The sequence below is a fragment of the Balaenoptera musculus genome, chromosome 15, assembly GCF_009873245.2.
Source record: "Balaenoptera musculus isolate JJ_BM4_2016_0621 chromosome 15, mBalMus1.pri.v3, whole genome shotgun sequence".
NCBI lineage: Eukaryota > Metazoa > Chordata > Mammalia > Artiodactyla > Balaenopteridae > Balaenoptera > Balaenoptera musculus.
This window is the reverse complement of record NC_045799.1, coordinates 24,772,120-24,792,147: the sequence shown is the minus strand read 5'-3', so window position 1 is coordinate 24,792,147 and position 20,028 is coordinate 24,772,120. Positions and strand designations below refer to the sequence as shown.

General features: G+C 35.4%; 1 protein-coding gene across 3 annotated transcripts in view; it reads left to right on the top strand.

Moving 5' to 3' along the window:
• Positions 1-20,028, top strand: part of ITCH (itchy E3 ubiquitin protein ligase) — a 122,819-nt gene that overhangs the window by 46,941 nt on the left and 55,850 nt on the right. For all 3 annotated transcript variants that reach the window (XM_036825208.1, XM_036825210.1, XM_036825209.1), the window contains exons 4-7: positions 4,171-4,312; positions 7,371-7,495; positions 8,397-8,534; positions 17,700-17,745. In XM_036825208.1, the coding sequence (XP_036681103.1) occupies positions 4,171-4,312; positions 7,371-7,495; positions 8,397-8,534; positions 17,700-17,745 (451 nt within the window). The remainder of the gene's footprint in view (positions 1-4,170; positions 4,313-7,370; positions 7,496-8,396; positions 8,535-17,699; positions 17,746-20,028) is intronic.

Here is a 20,028-nt window from a genome sequence, read left to right as displayed (position 1 = left end):
ATTTGCTAATTGCTGTCCCTTACCAGATGAGGGCAAGTAGAAAATTTATTTCAGAGAAATGACACGTATTATAAGTTGTAGCAAAACAGAGTTTTAAAATATTAAATGATAGTACTGTTGATAAATGGATTGTTTAGAGAACTTGATGTGTGTGTGTGTGTTTTTAATTTATTATTTTTATTTTTGGCTGCGTTGGGTCTTCGTTGCTGTGCGCAGGCTTTCTCTAGTTGTGGCGAGCAGGGGATACTCTTTGTTGAGGTGTGCGGGCTTCTCATTGTGGTGGCTTCTCTTGTTGTGGAGCACGGGCTCTAGGCGCGCGGGCTTCAGTAGTTGTGGCGCACGGGTTTAGTTGCTCCATGGCATGTGGGATTTTCCCAGACCAGGGTGTGAACCCGTGTTCCCTGCATTGGCAGGTGGATTCTTAACCACTGCACCACCAGGGAAGTCCCAGGTTCCACTGATTTTTACTCTCGCATTTCCTGGATCATTCTTTATTCTTTATCTCCAATTCCATGTCCTGGGTCCTTTACTTTGGACATAAGTCTGTTTTCTTACATCCTTCCCTGTCTTTAGCCATTTCCTGTTTAATTATGTTCTGTACATAACTTCAGCTATTATACTGAGCTTATCTGTGTTTTGATGCTTTCTGTATGCTAGCATTATACTTACGTGGGCAAAATAAATTCTTTGGTATTTCCTAGAAATTTCTTAGTCTCAGTCCTTACATCATTTGAGGAAGAGAAACCATCTTATTTTAGTTATTACAAATTGAAATTAAACATTACTGCATTTCCCCAAATTTACTAGAACACCATATATTTAGCTCCCAATGCTTAGAGACCAGGAGAGTCCTTCATACTTTGGAGTCAGAAGTTTATATCCAGTTCTGCCCAGCCAAGACATAGTTCTGCTACAGAGGGCTCATGTAGCCTCTCATGACTTCTGACCACAGAGGTAGCACTTGCTTTAACTGGTTTTATCTCTTATCAGTTCATCATACTGCTAATCATACCTGGTCTCAGCACCCCTGTTTGTTTTACCTTGTTCATTATAGCCTCCTGATTCACAAAATAAATTGGATAAGCTAAGGATTCACTTTTACTTTCTTTATGTTTAAATTGTCAAGATTTTAATTTTGTATTGGAGAGGTAGGATGAAGAATCAGTCGGGTGAAAATGTTGACCTTCAGAACAGAAGGATCAGAAGAACATTAATAAATACCATGAAATCATATGCAATAGATTGTGTGTGTGTGTGTAAGTAACTATAAAGCAGGGCAACTTGTTTTCTACCATGGCTAATCATTTGGTTCAACAAATGTATTAAATGCCTGTCAGGTTTAAATCACTAAGTGCTATACGAGTTATAAAGACTGGCTATAACCTTGCCATGAAGGGGATTACAGAGTGAGTTAAACAAGTAAGAACTGATAAACTTACTAAGAACTAAGACAGAATGGAAAGCTGTAGGAGCCATATATAAATAGGAAAAAGGAAAATGCTGTGGGGGCATAGAACAGGAACAGTTTGACACCCTAGGTTTAAAGAACCATCCGGTCAAAGAGAAGGGGGTATTTGTCTCTCAAGAAGTAGGATTTTATTGGGTGAAAAGGAAGAAGGATCATTATGAGTGGAGGGGGTAGCACATATGAGGCATGAAAGTACTAGGCCTTTGGGAGGGACAGCAAACAGCTAAGAGTGGTTAGACTACCTGGGGCCTGGGTGGAATTTGGTATAGGAAGAGGCTGTAAACGTACAGAGTAAGCAATGTAAAATGCCCCAGAAGAGTTTAAACTTCTTTTTGCAGGCATTAGCAAATCATTGAAAAGTATTGACATCACATCTGTTCTAGGAAGATAATTCTGGTAGCTGTGAGAGATTGCATTAGAGAAGTGAGAGTAAAAGCAGACAGTTGTTAGAGGCCTCTTGGAGTAGCCCAGGTGACAGATGATATTGACATTTTTCTGATTCCTTTTCTTCCAGTTTATAATTTACAGTTTGTTAATTCTTTTAATTTACTATGGGAATTTAAATTTTAGGAAGTAGTACATTGATCTATTTTATAATATTAGGACTGTAATGAAAGTTTTATACAATATAAGCTTTGAGATTTGAACACTTAAATAATTTCTCTTGTCCAGGCTTTGCCGTGACCCTTGGGTAAACTTTTAAATTTTGTTGAGCTTGTTTTTTTTTTTTATGTATAAAAATTAAGATGATAATACCTATCTCACAGAATAGTTGTGAGTATCGAAATGACAGTCTTTAAGTGCCAGACATAGTAAACACTAACAGTTGGTGTTGGTTTCCCTGACTCTCTTTATTTTCCCATTTAAAGTTTCCTAAGATGGCTCTAGTGGGGTTGGGTGGGATTACGTGGCAAAATAGCTTTCAAAAGTTTGAATCCTAAAAAGCCACTAAGGGCAGATCATTTCCTCCCTGTCAGGCCTGCATTGCTCTTTGTTCTAGGTTTAATCAGTTTTAGAGGATCACAAGAGCCCCTGAAATAAAATGAGCTTATGCATGAGTGTGTGGGCTGTTTTACCTTTTCTCAGACCAGAAATGTATTAAAAATAGGGATTTTATATTTTTCTTTGGCAATCCTGTGATTAAATTAGGCTTTGTATTATGTGGTAGGGCTTTATAATACATATTAATCAGAGATAGGTCTGATCCCCACTTGAGTATTTTCTGTTCTAAAAGACATTTTACCTTAGTGTTTCTACCTAGATGTCTCATGAGCATCTCAAATTTTATATATTCATTATAATACGCTTGATTTCTTGCCCATTCTACCCTCCTCAAACTTGTTCTTTCCCAGATCTTTTCCATCTTATTAAATGATACCACCTTCTATCCAGTTATTCATGCCAGAAACCTGGGAGTTACCCTTGCTTCTTTCCCCTAACTCACTCATGAAATCTAATCCTGTTGGTTCTCCTTAGAAAATGCTTATTCCTCCCCATATCCATGTTTACCACCCTAGTCCATACTACTGTCGTCTCTTAATTAGATGGCTCTAGCAGCCTCTTAAGCATAAAAGGACAAAAGTATTTGATAAACGTGAAGTTGGGAGATTCAGGGCCGCCGCCTGGGACTGTGCCTGCGAGGGTACCCAGACTGTCTATGTGTTGGTCTGTATATTGAGCTTCTTGGGTAGCTGCTATATAAACTTTTCTAGCAATTCACAAGGGCCCATTAGTCTTGAAGGGCACTGGCATTCTCTGAACTTTGCTGTTGGAGTATATATCCAGGTGGTAGATATTTCCTTGGCTGTGATCATCTCATTTATAGGGGACCAGTGAGTTGTCTCCTGTGGGAACCAGGGGGTGCTCTTCTAGATTTGAATCTACTCTTCGTACCTTCCACACAATGCTTAGACAAGGCTATTTTATGGCAAAAGTGACTAACTCAAGGGTGAAGGCTAAGGATGTAAGAAGCTCTTGCTAAGATGATGAGAGATATATGAGATGCTAAAAATAATCTTAGTTTGTAACTCTCTTCTTTCATTGGCTTTCTAGCATGCTTAGAATAAAATCCAAGTTCCTTATCTTGGCTTACAAAGCTAAATGTGATCTTATCTCATTTACCATTTTTCCGTGTTTGCTATACTTTTCCTCAGGTATGCCAAGCTTTCGTACCTCTGTCTGGAATTTTCTCTTCTTCCTACCTTCAGTCTTCACATGGATAGCTCCTTGTCATTTAGATGGTTGCTTAAAAGTACTTCCTTAGAAGACTGCTTTACTGCCAAGTCATACTCTGCCACATTAGGCTGTTTTTCATCACAAGGACTTATCTCTAATTGTAAACTGCTCTGTCCACAGTTTAGAGCAATATCTGATAACATGGTAGGCATTCAAATATTTGTTTACCAAGTTTGTCAGTGTACTTTTTAATTGACCTCAAGATTTCTGGGACTGTTGATACCAACAGTTGGTGGGGGGGTCTACTGATGGGAATTTGGGTGGATGGTGTGGGGAAGTCCTATATTTTTTAATATGATGGGAAGAAATACAAAGGTTATGTGAATAAAATTTGTGAATATTTTAGAGCAAACTGCTTCTCTGAGTAAAAATAATAATGCTGTGTTTAACCTTTGTGAAATCAAATCGATTTGAAGGATGAACTAACATCTTGAATATTGAAATATTTTCTCTTTTATTTTACTTAGTCATTTCAGCGAAACTTAAAGAAAATAAAAAGAATTGGTTTGGGCCAAGTCCTTATGTGGAAGTCACAGTAGATGGACAGTCAAAGAAGACAGAAAAATGCAACAATACGAACAGTCCCAAATGGAAGCAACCTCTTACAGTGTAGGTTTGAAAGTATTTTCTATGGTATATTTTGTTTAGTAGGTGAGCAGAAATGCAGCTTTAAAAAAGTTTCTCACTTTTTTCTTTGTTCCTCCTCTCTTTTTTTTTTTCCCCCCTCTTTTTCCCCTGTTCTTAGGACTCTCCTTCTAGTCTCCTTTCTCTTTAATTATTTGTTTTCCCAGCCTCTCCTTTTCATTGCATTGTTGCCACTGAACAGTAGCTGGGAGATCCCAGGGTCACGGGCCTAGAAAGATTAGCAGCTCTTTCCTTAATTTAGGTTTGAAATAGAGGGCTATGAGTAGCTCACTTTATTTTTTTAATTTAATTTTTAAAAATAGTTTGTGTTTTTTAAAATTACAGTGCCCACACAGAACCTACACAGGGGTTTTTTTCCTTTAAAAAAATTATGCTATACATTTTATACTTAACATACATAACATCATTTTTTGCTGAGTACATATGGGTCTAATATCCCTTATATAGCTACATAATATTCTTTAATATGGATGGCTACGATTAATTTTACTAGTTCCCTATTGATCGGTTGGTTTCTAATGTTGTGCTATTAGACAGTGTTGCAATATACATCCCTGTGCATATGTCTGTATGTTTGTGTTTTTGATCTGTCATTCGAATTCATAGAAGTAGGATGTAGCTCAATTTCAACCCTTACTGACAAAGCCCCAGATGTTGGTAGGAAGGAAATTACAGGTTGAAGAGAATTATAGGTTAATTTTAATTTTTCTACTAAAATGGAAGCAAATGTATGATTTATCAACAAATGGATTTTTAAATAATATAGTGTATTTGGTTTGTATATTAAAGTGTAGTTCAAAATATAACCAGTTGTTATCTCATCAAATATAGACAAATTGCTTTCATTACCTAAATTTGGAATTCTTGCATTTTTTTCTCTTAGAGAAACAAACCTGTGACTAAAAAATGTTTTATTTCTAAATGGTGAGATGAGACATTTGAAATGATAAGCTCTTTTCTTCACATGATACGTGCTTATGTGGACAGTATTCCTAATAAATGACAAAACAAATTAGCTATACCTATATTATTCTTTAACATGGATTTTTGAAGTTCTAGGGCATCTTGATGTACTTTATAATGATTTTGAGCAAATGAATGAGACTTAAGAATTTACTGAAGGTCATCTTGAAACCTATTTGCAGAAGTATCATTCTAATGTTCCTCATCTGTATTTATTTCAACATCGTTTCTTAGACTTCATTTTTAATTAGTGCCCCATTAGAGATTTGATCTAAATTAAACAATATGTGAGGAACATTTTTTAAAAAAACAAATCTTCAAAAGGCCACAGCCTCCAATAACGACTGGAGATGTTCAGAATAATAGACTGAATACTCATCTACTTTCTACCAGCTATCTGTGCTCACAATAAATGTACTTTAGGGCTCTTGAGCTGATAACGACATGAACTCCTTACTGGTTTAAAAGTTAAGAAAAAAGAAACTCTCCATGTAGCCCTATATGGTAGTGCTGTTCTTAAGCCCAGATGTTCGGGGGATCATAGCTCAAGATCTGAATTTTTAAGTTGCAGCAGATTGGCCTGCAATTTTAACACAGCTTCCATTGTTGGGTAGCAGGCTTTCCAGTCTTCTCTCAAGATTTGAATTGAAATAATTTAGAGTAGACCATCTTTGATGGTATACTTTATTGTCTCTCAAAGTAAAATTAAATTTATTAACTCTTTTATCCCATCCCCATTATAATTTCCCAAATGACTAACAGAGAAATGTGCTCCTTTAAAAAAAAAATTATTTATATTTTTGGATGCGTTGGGTCTTTGTTGCTGTGCGAGGGCTTTTCTCTAGTTGCAGTGAGTGGGGGCTACTCTTCTTTGCCGTGCGCAGGCTTCTCATTGCGGAGGCTTCTCTTGTTGCAGAGCACGGGCTCTAGGCGTGCGGGCTTCAGTAGTTGTGGCACACGGGCTTCAGTAGTTGTGGCTCCTGGGCTCTGGAGTGCAAGCTCAGTAGTTGTGGCTCACGGGCTTAGTTGCTCCGCGGCATGTGCGATCTTCCTGGACCAGGGATTGAACCCTTGTCGCCTGCATTGGCAGGCAGATTCTTAACCACTGTGCCACCAGGGAAGCCCCGAGAAATGTGTTCTTAATATACATTCTCCTGAAAGGAACATCTGAAAGTTTTGAAAGAGAATGAATACATTGTACAAAAAAGAAAAGGCAGTGATAAGGTGACAGTTTCTTAGTTTGTTTAAAATACCTGTCACTGGGAATTCCCTGGCGGTCCAGTGGTTAGGATTCTGCACTTCCACTGCAGGGGGCATGGGTTCGATCCCTGATTCTAGACAAATTCTAGAATTTGTTTTATAACCTTGAACCATAGGACTATGGTAGGTTATATAGTGTTCCTGTTTTTCTAATTGAAATAGTTTTTATACAGCTTATTGCAAATTCAAATTTCTATTCTGTATTGGCATTTAGCAAGGTATGGAAGAGTCTTTATTTGACAGTTGTCCCAGACACTTTGCCTCTAACAGTGTGAAACTTGGGGTAATATAATCCTCAAATCATTAAGTAGCTGACCGAGAAACTTCTTAATATAAATTTTAATGACAGATTTTTGTTCAGATTACAGTCTGCCACCGACTGGCTGTGTGATGTTGGGCAATTTGCTTAACCTCTCTGAATATCAGCTTCTATATCTGAAGATAGGAGTGGTAATTCTCATCTCAGGGTTGCTGTGAAGATTAAATGAAATAATCCTAAGCTCAGCATACTACCTGACATAAAATAAGAATTTAATTTATAAATTCACTTTTTTGTACTAGGAAAGTAAAACTGATTTTTCAACAGTTTGTAGCATGGTGAGCACTTTTACTTTTGTTGATGATATACATGCATGAAATTGCCCCTATAGTTCAGTGACAAGTGAAGATGACCATAGGCAGTCTTGGTTGTACAGTAAACTGTAAGGTGTGCAGTGAGAAGATTTTAATTATAATTTATTTACGATCTTGTTGTGATATTTAAAGGAAATTTTTTTTTCACCTTTTTTTTCACCTGTAGTATCGTCACCCCTGTGAGTAAATTACATTTTCGTGTGTGGAGTCACCAGACACTGAAATCTGATGTTTTGTTGGGAACTGCTGCATTAGATATCTATGAAACATTAAAGTCAAACAATATGAAACGTATGTATGTAAAAACAATAGAATATGCTCAGCTTTTGTTTTTCTGCAAGAAATTAATATGCCAAACGTGGAGAAACTATGTTCACTATTCGTTTTTAGGTTTACTTGGTTATAATATTAATAGGGAGATGGATCTTGAACTGTTTAATGCATTCTGAGTAACCATGGTTTGGCCATTCATTTTGGATCTAATATTTTAAATAAATATTTATTTAGTAAATAGATATTTATTGAAGGCTATATACTCAATTATGGAAAACAAAAATATAGAGCAGAGCTGAAGGAAAAACGTAATCTCACTGCAGAGAGACAAATGTGGTTAATATTTTGACATTTCCTTTTCAAATGCTTATTTTAAAAACTTCCTCATTTTAGATGGTTGTGGTTTTATTTATATGTGTATATCTCTATCTTTAGATGTCTATATATACTATAGATATATAAAAATTTGAAACATGCTTATTTTAATTAATATATCATGATTTTAAAACAGATATTTAATCCTTGAGTATCTAAAACATACTTCTAAGAATTTTATTTCTCATTTAGGATTTACGAGATGAAAATTCATTCTTAAATTATGTTTTCAGTCAATATAATTCAGGCATATATTGCTGAGTAGTCTTAGTTGTCCTGCTGGCTCATTTTGTAAAAGAGAATGAATATAGTAAGTGAGATGATTAAGCTATTTAGTATCTTACGTTGTGGATATTAACCATTAGGAAATTTTGTTCTATTTTTAAAATGTTTTTGGCGTCAAAAGGCCTGAAACCTTGGGTGAAGTGTATTAAAACAAATTGTGTACACATAAATGTAAAGTTTTTCTGACAGTTTTGTTTTTAACAGTTAAGACTTAAAGGAAAAAAAAGTGACCATTTTCTATAATTTTATTCTCTTCCAGTTGAGGAAGTAGTTGTGACTTTACAGCTTGTAGGTGACAAAGAACCAACAGAGACAATAGGAGATTTGTCAGTTTGTCTTGATGGGCTGCAGCTAGAGTCTGAAGTTGTTGCTAATGGTGAAACTACATGTTCAGAAAGTAAGTAATCACTTCTTATATAGGGTCTTTAATGATTCTTCTTACATTAGCCACTGTAGTATGTTGTAATTATTGCTGTTCTTTTCCACATTAAAGAAATTATTTTATTTCCTTTTTAAAAAGAGACATTTTTCATTTTAAACTTTTAGTGCATTGTTTCTATGAGGAAAACATTTTTCTGTAAGTTGAAAAGCTAGCCAAGTAAAAGCCACATCACAGTTGGCCATATGCATGATGAATTGATTTATAAAGTATCCGTTCTGTAGGCCAACAGTGGCAGTTAGTATGGCACATTTGATGCTACACCTTCTCCAGTGCTAATGGCAGACATAGTTTACTCTCTGTAGCAGTGTCTGATTGAGTTTAAATTTGACTCAAAATCCTTCTTAGTACTGTACCAGACAAGCCAGTAACAAACTGGAATCCATTTGCCATTCCTCTTGCATTTTTGTAGGCTACATTTATTGAGATGTCTTTGAGTTATAATAATGACAGAACCAATTCTTTATATGTATGCTGATATATTTTACAGTTTATGATTTACTAGTGTTTGTTAAGGAAATAAATATGAGCTGTAATTAAAAGAAGTTGGATAGCACCTGAGTTAGTGTCTGCACAGCTAGCATGCTTAATGAAACCACTTCTCAGTGGATTCCCTTTAGATATTTTCAACCCTTACTAATGTACTAATAAGTGTATTTTCACTTGAAACACAGACTGTAGAGGCCCCAAGACAAAGTGCATATTAATGGTCTCCTTGATTAGTCTGACAAAGATCTTTTTGTTTACTTAGAAACTGCCTTACGAAACATTTTGCAATTTGTCAGGTGCTGCTGTACTTCTGTTCCTACTTTGGAAGACTTCCTACTTCCTTTTTAACTCTTGACCCTTTTTAATAGCAGAACCTTTAAGATAGTCCTGGTGTGTCTTCCAGTTTGGTTCTTTGGGGTTAATGAGGGTGGAAAGAAATTTCTGAATTGGTTATACTGCTTCAGAGTTGACATGTTCATCTTAATTGACTGTTATTCACAGGAACTCTGTAATAGTTACATTTTTCTATAAGTTGGAATTCCGGAAGGTAATAAAAGTTAAGTTACATTGTTAAACTGCTCTAAAACCTCAGTATTTATAGCTTCCTAAGTTTTTTTTCCTACAAATTGAAACTGCTACTAATATAGAATATTTAATAATTAACAAAAGTAAAGCATGTCAGCCTTCATATTTCAGAGTAGAATCTAAACTGCATATTATACTTATGACTTTAATGTTTGTTTCCTACAGAAGTGGACATTGCTGTGTAACCAGTTTTTGACTCAAGTAGGAAAATAATTGACAGAATTTAATCTCATTCTTTGAAGTAAAGAGAGGTTTTAACTGGGAAGTCACAGTGGATTTTAGGGCTAGAGTTGCCACATACAGTAGCTGCCATTTGTTTCATGTTTACCATGTGCCAGGCACTGTGTTGGTGTGTTTACATATATATTCATTTAACCATCACAATTTTGTAAGACATTTGCATATAAAAGAAAGTGAGGCTCTGAGAGTTTAAATAGTATGTCCCGTATCACACCAACAAGTGTGATGCAGAGTCAAGATTGAAACACAAATATTTGTTGGTTTCCTTTTCTTTCCAATACACTTTCCGTTTCACACTTTAAAATTTAGGAACTTTAAATCAAATCATGAGTTGTTATAAGTAAGCAAAGGAAACCCAATTAAGTCCACAAGCATCTGTGGTGGGAGCTTCACTTGTATTGTTTTTTGATTGATTCCATTTCTGTAACTTTAACTATAAGCCAGAAATGAAAATTAGAGTAGCGCTAAAATTGAATTTCTATCATCTGAGCATTGTTTGGTTGGTTGCTTTTGTATTCTAATATTTTTCTAATGTTACAGAGTTTTAGTGTTTTTTCCCCCTCTGTGTGTTCAGTCAAGTTTTTGTGGCTTTGCTGTACAGCAGAAACTAATACAACATTTTAAATCAACTATACTCCAATAAAAAATTAATTAAAAAACAAAAAGTTTTTGTGGAAGAACTCATAGGATTTTAGAGTTTAACATTTTTGGTTAATTTAAAAATAATGCTTATAAAAAGAAATCTGTCTGAATTTTGGTATTAAAAGTCACCAAATAATAGCTTGTTATATATTTAGATATACTGTGAATATTTTTCTAGTAAGACAGCATTATCTCTTTTGATAGTTAAAATTTTCATTTTTTTGGTAGATAAAATTTTCATTCTTTTTGGTGGATAAATTTTCTAAAAATGGCAGTTATATAAGTAAACTCTTTTTCAGGTGAAACAGAGTTTACTCACTATGTTTGTTTGTTCTTCCCACTTCAAGCTTTATTTAAAAACCAGAGAGCTTTATGTTCCCCATTCTACCTCCTCTACCACTGTTTTCACTCAGGGAACAAGTTTAATATCCCAACTGAGTGTCATTTGTAACATTTTCTTTGATACTCTTTCTTATTTTTCTGTTTAGGAAGTAATTACATAATTTGTCTTGATGTTTTCCTTTTCTTAAGTACAGAGTTAATCTGCTTTTATGAGTCTTTGGGAAGGAGAAACCTTTATTTAATTTGCTAGTTAGGTAGACTTATTGTAGCTCTCAGATCTAAATTAACCTAACAAATTGAGAGTAGGTAGTTGTTCATTTCTGCAAGAACTTCTCATTCATGTATTTTGACTTCTTGGGTGGGTGGTGGTGGTTGATGGTTAGTTTAACACCTGTCTTCCCAAATACGGCATTCAACAAGAAACACTGAAAAGTATCATCATCAAAGGCATTAGTTTTCCTAAAGAGAAATAAAAGTCTATTTTACTTTTAAATTTATGATAATAAAATAGGAACATATTCTTGTAAAGATCTTTATTATTTACCATGGATGCTCTGGAAATGTATTTAAAATTAATCTGGGGATAGTTTTTGGCATATGTGACCTCCAGTTCTTATTGTGTATGTTCCATTTTGTTTTGATTTTATCTCATTCTTTCCCAGTCTTTCTCATTAAACTCTAGTTATTGTGGTTTCTTTTGATTTTAGGGTAAATAGTCATTTTCATGTGTGATTATATCTATAATGTTTCTTTTCAGTAAAATAAATTCTAAGAAACTAGATGAAGTTTTTTGCTATACCAAATATTATTTGAAATTACTATACCTCTGCTGGGTCTGGGTACCAACTAATTATTTTATAGAGAGAAACTTTGCTGTAATGGTATTTTTTAAAATTTTACTTATATTTGATTATTTTAAATGTTTGCTCAGAATATTAACTAACGTCACAAAAAAGCCAGCAAAACTTCCTTTACACACTTATGTTTTTTTTAATATTTATCAGTGCTACTTTAAAAATGGAAGTATTGGGAATTCCCTGGTGGTCCAGTGGCTAGGACTTGGTGCTGTCACTGCCAGGGACCCGGGTTTGATCTTAAGAATTAGAATATGAACAATATCATTGCATCCACCCGTGTTCTCCTCCCTATATCAATCCTTGTCTTCTCCCTAGAGATAATCATTATTCTGAACTTTGAATTTATCATTTCCTTGCTTTAAAATTTTTTTTTCACACGTGCATGTGTCCTTTTGCGCTCTATGAAAATATCAGTGTTGCCTTTTAAGATTTATCCATTTTGTGTCTGTAACTCACTTATTTTCATGGCTGTATAATAATCCATTGGGTGAATATACCACAGTTTATCCATTTTTTTTAACATCTTTATTGGAGTATAATTGCTTTACAATGGTGTGTTAGTTTCTGCTTTATAAGAAAGTGAATCAGTTATACATATACATATGTTCCCATATCTCTTCCCTCTTGCGTCTCCCTCCCTCCCACCCTCCCTATCCCACCCCTCTAGGTGGTCACAAAGCACCGAGCTGATCTCCCTGTGCTATGCGGCTGCTTCCCACTAGCTGTCTATTTTACGTTTGGTAGTGTATATATGTCCATGCCACTCTCTCACCCTGTCACATCTTACCCCTCCCCCTCCCTATATCCTCAAGTCCATTCTCTAGTAGGTCTGTGTCTTTATTCCTGTCTTGCCACTAGGTTCTTCATGACCTTTTTTTTTTTTTCCTTAGATTCCATATATATGTGTTAGCATACTGTATTTGTTTTTCTCTTTCTGACTTACTTCACTCTGTATGACAGACTCTAACTCCATCCACCTCACTACAAATACCTCCATTTCGTTTCTTTTTATGGCTGAGTAATATTCCATTGTATATATGTGCCACATCTTCTTTATCCATTCATCCGATGATGGACACTTAGGTTGCTTCCATGTCCTGGCTATTGTAAATAGAGCTGCTCTGAACATTTTGGTACATGACTCTTTTTGAATTCTGGTTTTCTCAGGATATATGCCCAGTAGTGGGATTGCTGGGTCGTATGGTAGTTCTATTTTTAGTTTTTTAAGGCACCTCCATACTGTTCTCCATAGTGGCTGTATCAATTTACATTCCCACCAGCAGTGCAGGAGTGTTCCCTTTTCTCCACACCCTCTCCAGCATTTATTGTTTCTAGATTTTTTGATGATGGGCATTCTGACCAGTGTGAGATGATATCTCATTGTAGTTTTGATTTGCATTTCTCTAATGATTAATGATGTTGAGCATTCTTTCATGTGTCTGTTGGCAATCTGTATATCTTCTTTGGAGAAATGTCTATTTAGGTCTTCTGCCCATTTTTGGATTTGGTTGTTTGTTTTTTTGTTATTGACTGCATGAGCTGCTTGTAAATCTTGGAGATTAATCGTTTGTCAGTTGCTTCATTTGCAAATATTTTCTCCCATTCTGAGGGTTGTCTTTTGGTCTTGTTTATGGTTTCCTTTGCTGTGCAAAAGCTTTTAAGTTTCATTAGGTCCCATTTGTTTATTTGTGTTTTTATTTCCATTTCTCTAGGAGTTGGGTCAGAAAGGATCTTGCTGTGATTTATGTCATAGAGTTTTATGCCTATGTTTTCCTCTAAGAGTTTTATACTGTCTGGCCTTATATTTAGGTCTTTAATCCATTTTGAGTTTATTTTTGTGTGTGGTGTTAGGAAGTGTTCTAATTTCATTCTTTTACATGTAGCTGTCCAGTTTTCCCAGCACCAGTTATTGAAGAGGATGTCTTTTCTCCATTGTATATTCTTTTATCCATTGTATATTCATTTTATATATTTTATCAAAAATATGGTGACCATATGTGCATGGGGTGAATATACCACAGTTTATCCATTTTTATGTCAAAGCACATTTGGGCTCTTTCCAATTTTTTGCCATAATGAACATAAGTGATACATTGAACATTTTTGTATTTATATATGTCTCCTGGTACATAGGTTGAAGGGTCTTTGTAGGCTGTATACTTGGGAGTGGGATTGCTGGGATATGACACAAGTGCATTTTCAGCTTTACAACATTTATTGTTTCTTCAAATATGCCTCTTTTTTGTTATTCTTTTAATTTTGATGAAATTTACATAATACTTAACCTTATAAAGTGTACAGTTCATTGGCATTTAGTGTATTCACAGTGATGTGTATCCACTACCTCTCATTTCAAAACTTTTTCATCACCCCCAAAAACCAAACCATTATCCGTTAAGTAATCACTCCCTGTTCCCCCTCCCCTCCATCTCCTGGTAACCACTGATATGTCTCTATGGATTTGCCTCTTCTGAGTGTATCATAAAAAAGGAATCATATAGTATGTGACCTTTTGTGTCTGGATTCTTTTGCTTAGCATATTGGTTTTGTTTGTTTGTTTTGGCCACGCTGCGCCTCTTGTGGGATCTCAGTTCCCCGACCAGGGATTGAACCTGGGCCACAGCAATGAGAGCGCAGAGTCCCAACCATTGGTCCGCCAGGGAATTCCCTGGATAATATTTCATTGTGTGTATATATGCCACAATTTTTTTTATCCATTTGTCCACTGATGGACATTTGCCTTATTTCCACCTTTTGGCTATTAATGAATTATAAATAATGCTGCTATAAACATTTGTGTCCAAGTTTCTTTGTGCATGTCTTCATTCCTCTTGGATATATACCTAGGAGTGGAATTGCTGATGCTTGTTTTTGATAGTTTCTTATTTCTTGCTTGTTAGTTTTCTTTTGATAAGTCAGTTTTTTATATTCTCCATTTGAAAATTCCAGTATCAGAAATATTTGGGGATATAAGTGTTTTGACTCTCCTTCATGGAAGCTTGTTTTCTTATATGTTATGGCTCTTTGATTGCCAGTTTATATTTGATCTTAGTCTGGGGGAATCTCAAGGGCCTAATAAGTTGGGGATTCTTTGGCCAAAGAAAATTTCTTTTGCTTCTGTTAGTGCCAGATGTGTCACCTACCTGGGAATACTTTAGCTCCTTTCTGGGATCCCCAGCCTAATGTGGATGTCTCTGGTTCAGCCCCCTCACCTTGTTTCTGATCCACCTCACAGCCCTCAGGGTAACCCTGTCTTTCACATTTGCTTACTGCATGCACCCTGTTCTTGCTCTAGTATCAGTTCACTTGTTTGTTCATTTTGCTTTTGAGATTGCTAGGCACCCAAGTAGTAGAAATAGTGTGTTAAATTGCTTCATCTAAAAGCTGGTTCTTCTGTGGCAGGAGGATCCTTTTCAGTAGAATAGAAGAGATCTTTGTTGATCTTCTAACAAAGTGTCCTCTGGGTAAAATGTGTATTTAGAAATCTGATCAGGTTTTTTTGGTTTTTTTTGGAGGAAATTTGGATTGGGAATACTTTTAAACAGCAGTATGTTTATAAAATGCCAATTTAAGTACAGCCTTTTTCCTCTTCTTGGACATTGATTGTATAAGTGTTAGACAGATTTATATTTTTTAACTATTCTCCCGTTGAAAGTGCAAAATTAGATCTAAATAATTTATGTCATGAATTTCATAGTTATGGCTTTACTCTGTATTGAAGTGAAATAAAAGATTGAACAAAAATAACCCTTGTTCCAGGGCTTCCCTGGTGGCTCAGTGGTTGAGAATCTGCCTGCCAATGCAGGGGACACGGGTTCGAGCCCTGGTCTGGGAAGATCCCACGTGCCGCGGAGCAACTAGGCCCGTGAGCCACAATTACTGAGCCTGCGCGTCTGGAGCCTGTGCTCCGCAACGAGAGGCCGCAATAGTGAGAGGCCCGCGCACCGCGATGAAGAGTGGCCCCCACTTGCCACAACTGGAGAAAGCCCTCGCACAGAAACGAAGACCCAACACAGCCATAAATAAATAAATAAATAAAATTAAAAAAAAAAAAAAAGACCAGATTATCAAGGGCCTTGCAGGCTATGCTAAAGGGTTTGCATTTAAAAAATAAAAAAAAAAAATAATAACCCTTGTTCGGACTTTGAAATGTAAATGTCAGGAAACAATAATAGTTAATATTTATGGCGTGCTTATATGTGCTGGGCACTGTTCTAAATGTTTAATTCTCACTACTGTTCTGTGAAGTAGGCATCATTATTGTTCCCATTTTATACACGAGGTAAAAGGCACAGGAAAATCAATCGTATTTCTCTAAGGTCACAAAGTTAGTACATGTTGAACCTAGGATACAGACCCAGGCAGTCTGGCCTCAGTCCATGTCATTAAATATGTACTATGCTTCACTGTAGTAAATGATAAAGTTTAGAAGTAGCAATTATTGGTAGAGTTAAATGGATTATTTCAAATTGTCTTCTTATTTTTTGAAAAAAGTGGAACACTGACTGATTTTAATAACTTATGACATTTTGTTTTGGTTTTCTGATTTCATTTATGTCATTTATCAGCTATTTTAGGGGAATATATTCCATATAAAAATAATTCTTATAAAATTGAAGCATACCGTTTTCAGCCAAAATGTATTTCATTGTACCGTGTTTTTTAAAACCATTTTTAACAGCTCTATTGGCATGTATTTTATATTTCATAAAATTTACCTGTTTCAAGTGTGTTAATTTAATGATTTTTAGTAATTTAATGGAGTGATTCAATCATTTACTGTAAATCAGATTTAGAACATTTTCATTCGCCAGTAAGATCCCTCCTGCTTATTCACAGGAAATCCCATTTTGACCTCTAGCCTAGAGCAACCACTAATCTATTTTCTGTCTCTAAAAATTCATCTTTTCTGGACTTTTTATGTAAATGGAATCATAACAATATGTAGTCTTTGTGTCAGGCTTCTTTCACTTAGCATAATGTCTTTTCAGGTTTATCAGTGACGTAGCATGTTTCAGTAGTTTGTTCCTTTTTATTACTGAATAGTTTTCCATTACATAGGTGTACCACATTTTATCTATCTACCTGTACCATTTTTTTAAAATGTAACATTTCTAGATAAGACACTTGCCAACCTTGCTGAGTATGATATAGTAGTAGTATAGTGGTGACTCAGCATCTTTTTAATGAATTCATTAGTTATGCTTTGGAGTAATATAGTGATGATTTCACTGTTTGAAACTAGAGACTGTATTTAGGGACTATTATTCTTTAGCTAAATGGACCTAGACTGTTAAACTTGAGTTCTTTTTGCATTTCATAGTTTTTTAAACTTCTCTATATACTGTTTTTGCTGCAATCCATGTGCCTACCTCTAGTAGCCTCCTTCTATCACTTGTATAATACACAGGCCCTTACTGAATCCTAAGGATATTTCCCACGAATAAAATTTGAAGGAAGTGTGAATGTTGTGGCATTCATTTTGGCCACTTTGAGATCCATTTGTGCCTTTCCTATTCTTGAAGCTATTTTCAAGACCTTTGCATAAGAAAGATTTTACTGATTTTTCTATTTTCAAAATCTATTCTATCATCGTCCTGCTGGTAATCAGCACTTTTTTGGGGAGGTAGTTGACTCCTCCCCAAAAGATGACTAAAATACATTTGAATTAGAATCAAGCGCGACATATTTCAAACAAGGCAGAAGCAGCGTATGAGTAATATACCTTGACTAATTAACATCTCTTACACATAATAATCATTTGCACAAAATTTTGGTAAAACTTCTCAATCACATGAACACTTATCATATTTTCCTTTTAAATAACATGTTGGACTTTAACTCTGTTCCAGTATATTCTTTACTAGAAAGATTTGGTGAAAGGTTTTGTTTACATAGCATGTTTAAGAAAAAGGTGCAAACCACTTTCTGAAACTCGTTTTCTGTACAACTTTTATTGTTGTTAAAGGTGCTTCACAGAATGATGATGGCTCCAGACCCAAGGATGAAACAAGGTAAGAGTTCACTTATTATGTACCACAGAATGCAGAAAGAAACAAGGGAGAATGAATAAGTTTCATTTTAGTCAAAACTTTTAAATTCAGATTGATATAAAAATAAATGACTATCAAAAATTTCAGGGCTCAAGGTAAGAAAGGAAATATTTATGGAAAATTCAAGACCCTAAGCTTGTATGACTGCAGTTCTCTAGAGTAGGCCAGAGATACCCCACCGCTAATACTTTTTCAGCTTATAGAAAGTGAATATGTTGGCACTTTTCCAAAGGTAGGGAAGTTCAGAATCCCAGGGTCATCATTGGGCTATTTTCTTTTCTAGGAAAGCTGGGCTATAATTTTTCTCACTGGGATTAAAAAGCAATAGAAAAGGTTTTAAAAATTAATAACTATCTCTGTATTCTGGAAGACAACTTATGCCTCTTGTGTTTCTTTTTATGTTTATGTTTCATAGCTTTTTTGAAGTCATGAAATTTCCCTTATAAAGATGTTTTAATATTTCAGATTTCTTTGGTCAAATAACTTCTCTTTTGCCTAATAAACCCATACTTTTGCATTAATAAGTGAGAATGTGGTAGAATTTTATAGTGCATTGAAAGGTTCTGTTTTGCCACTCTCATTTCTGTTTTGCAAAATCTTTCTTATAATACTTTATGAAACCAGACAGCTGTAAGTTTCTTGCAAAGGCCTTGCTAGAGCCCTGGCTTCATGCCATTTATTTAATCAATGCTTTACATTTTCCCAAGTGAATCATTGTTCACAAATAATCTGAGGAACAATGTCTTCTAGGTTTATGAGACTGCCAGACTAATCTTTGAGCATGTCTTTTGTGTTAAGCATGAATTCCTTTGCATTAGCCTTTTCCAGAGAGCATACCTCTGAGATGATGGGTTTGAAAAACATTTTGTACGCTGTCAAATGCTGTTTAAATGTTGCTACACAACAATCATGGTGGTGAATCCTTTGCTTTTGTTTGCCCACTTCATAACTACACGGCATGTGAACAAGGCAAAACCTCCCCCTCCCCCCAGTCATTTAAGAAGCTTACTAAACAGCTTTAGGTTCTTTTACTTTAATTCAAGCACTGCATATATCGTCAGTATAGTCCTGTTGGTCTCCTTTCCCCCATAGCATGTCTGGATGTTGTATATTTCTCAGTGTTGTCTTCTGTCACTTTTATGAATTACCAAGATTATTGGTGCCTGGCGTTCAAGATTTTGTTTTTGGATGTACCTTCTTGACTGTTAATCTTTGATTTGATATTGTGACCTTATTATATTAGCATCTTGGTTCTCCATGTTTCGATCAGGTACATATGTATGGTGAGATAAGCGGGGGTTTATAAGACTGAAGCAAAGAACAAAGCCTTAGTAGCACTAATTCGTAGCTAATTGCTTTTCACATATAATGGTGGTGATAAGTTCACACTGGCAATTCTATACAGTATATAGGTTTCCATATTGGTTTTCAAAATTCATCTCAGATTTTAGCTCCACAACCACTCATTAAAGGAACTAAAGTTAACCACCAGTGCTGTTTTAGTGTCACCATGTTTCTCAAGCTTCAGAGTACATTAGAATCACCTGGAAGACTTGTTCAACAACAGATTGCCCAGTCACAGATTGCCAAGCCTTGTGTCCTCTTCCCAAATTGTTACATCTAGGATGGGGCCCAAGATTTGCATTTCTAACAAGTTTCCGGGTGATACTGATAGACTAGGTCCTACACTTTGAGAACCACTATTCGTGAGACATACAGGTATTTCTTAGATTTCAACAAACTATTATGGGAAATCTTTCAGTTATGTAACAAAGTCTATTTCTTGAAAATCTAGGCTCGCACAGCTTGCCAGAAATGTCACTCGATCTTAATCTCATCCTCTTTTACTTCAGAGCTGGTTTGAATCCTGTTTCTTTTTTGAACTGCTTTTACTTGTATTTGTTAGAAAATGATACATGATTTTTTAAATGTGAAACAGTCTATAAAATGTGTAAAAACTTCATGGAAGAAATGGCATTTGACCTAAGACCATTAAGCATAGTTATAATTTGGATATGCATGTCTTGAGGGAATTGGATGAAGGAGTTATAGGTGGAAAGAAGAAAAACAGTCATGGAGGTGGGGAAGAACATAGGGGTTTTATTGGAAATCTTTAGCCTCAGTATTTGGCTGAAAATAGAGTAATTGAAAGTGGGAAATGGCAGGTGGTGAATTTGAAAGTAGAATCAATCAGTATTTATTGCCTCTTACTATGTGTCAGGCAGTATGATGAACATGTTTCCT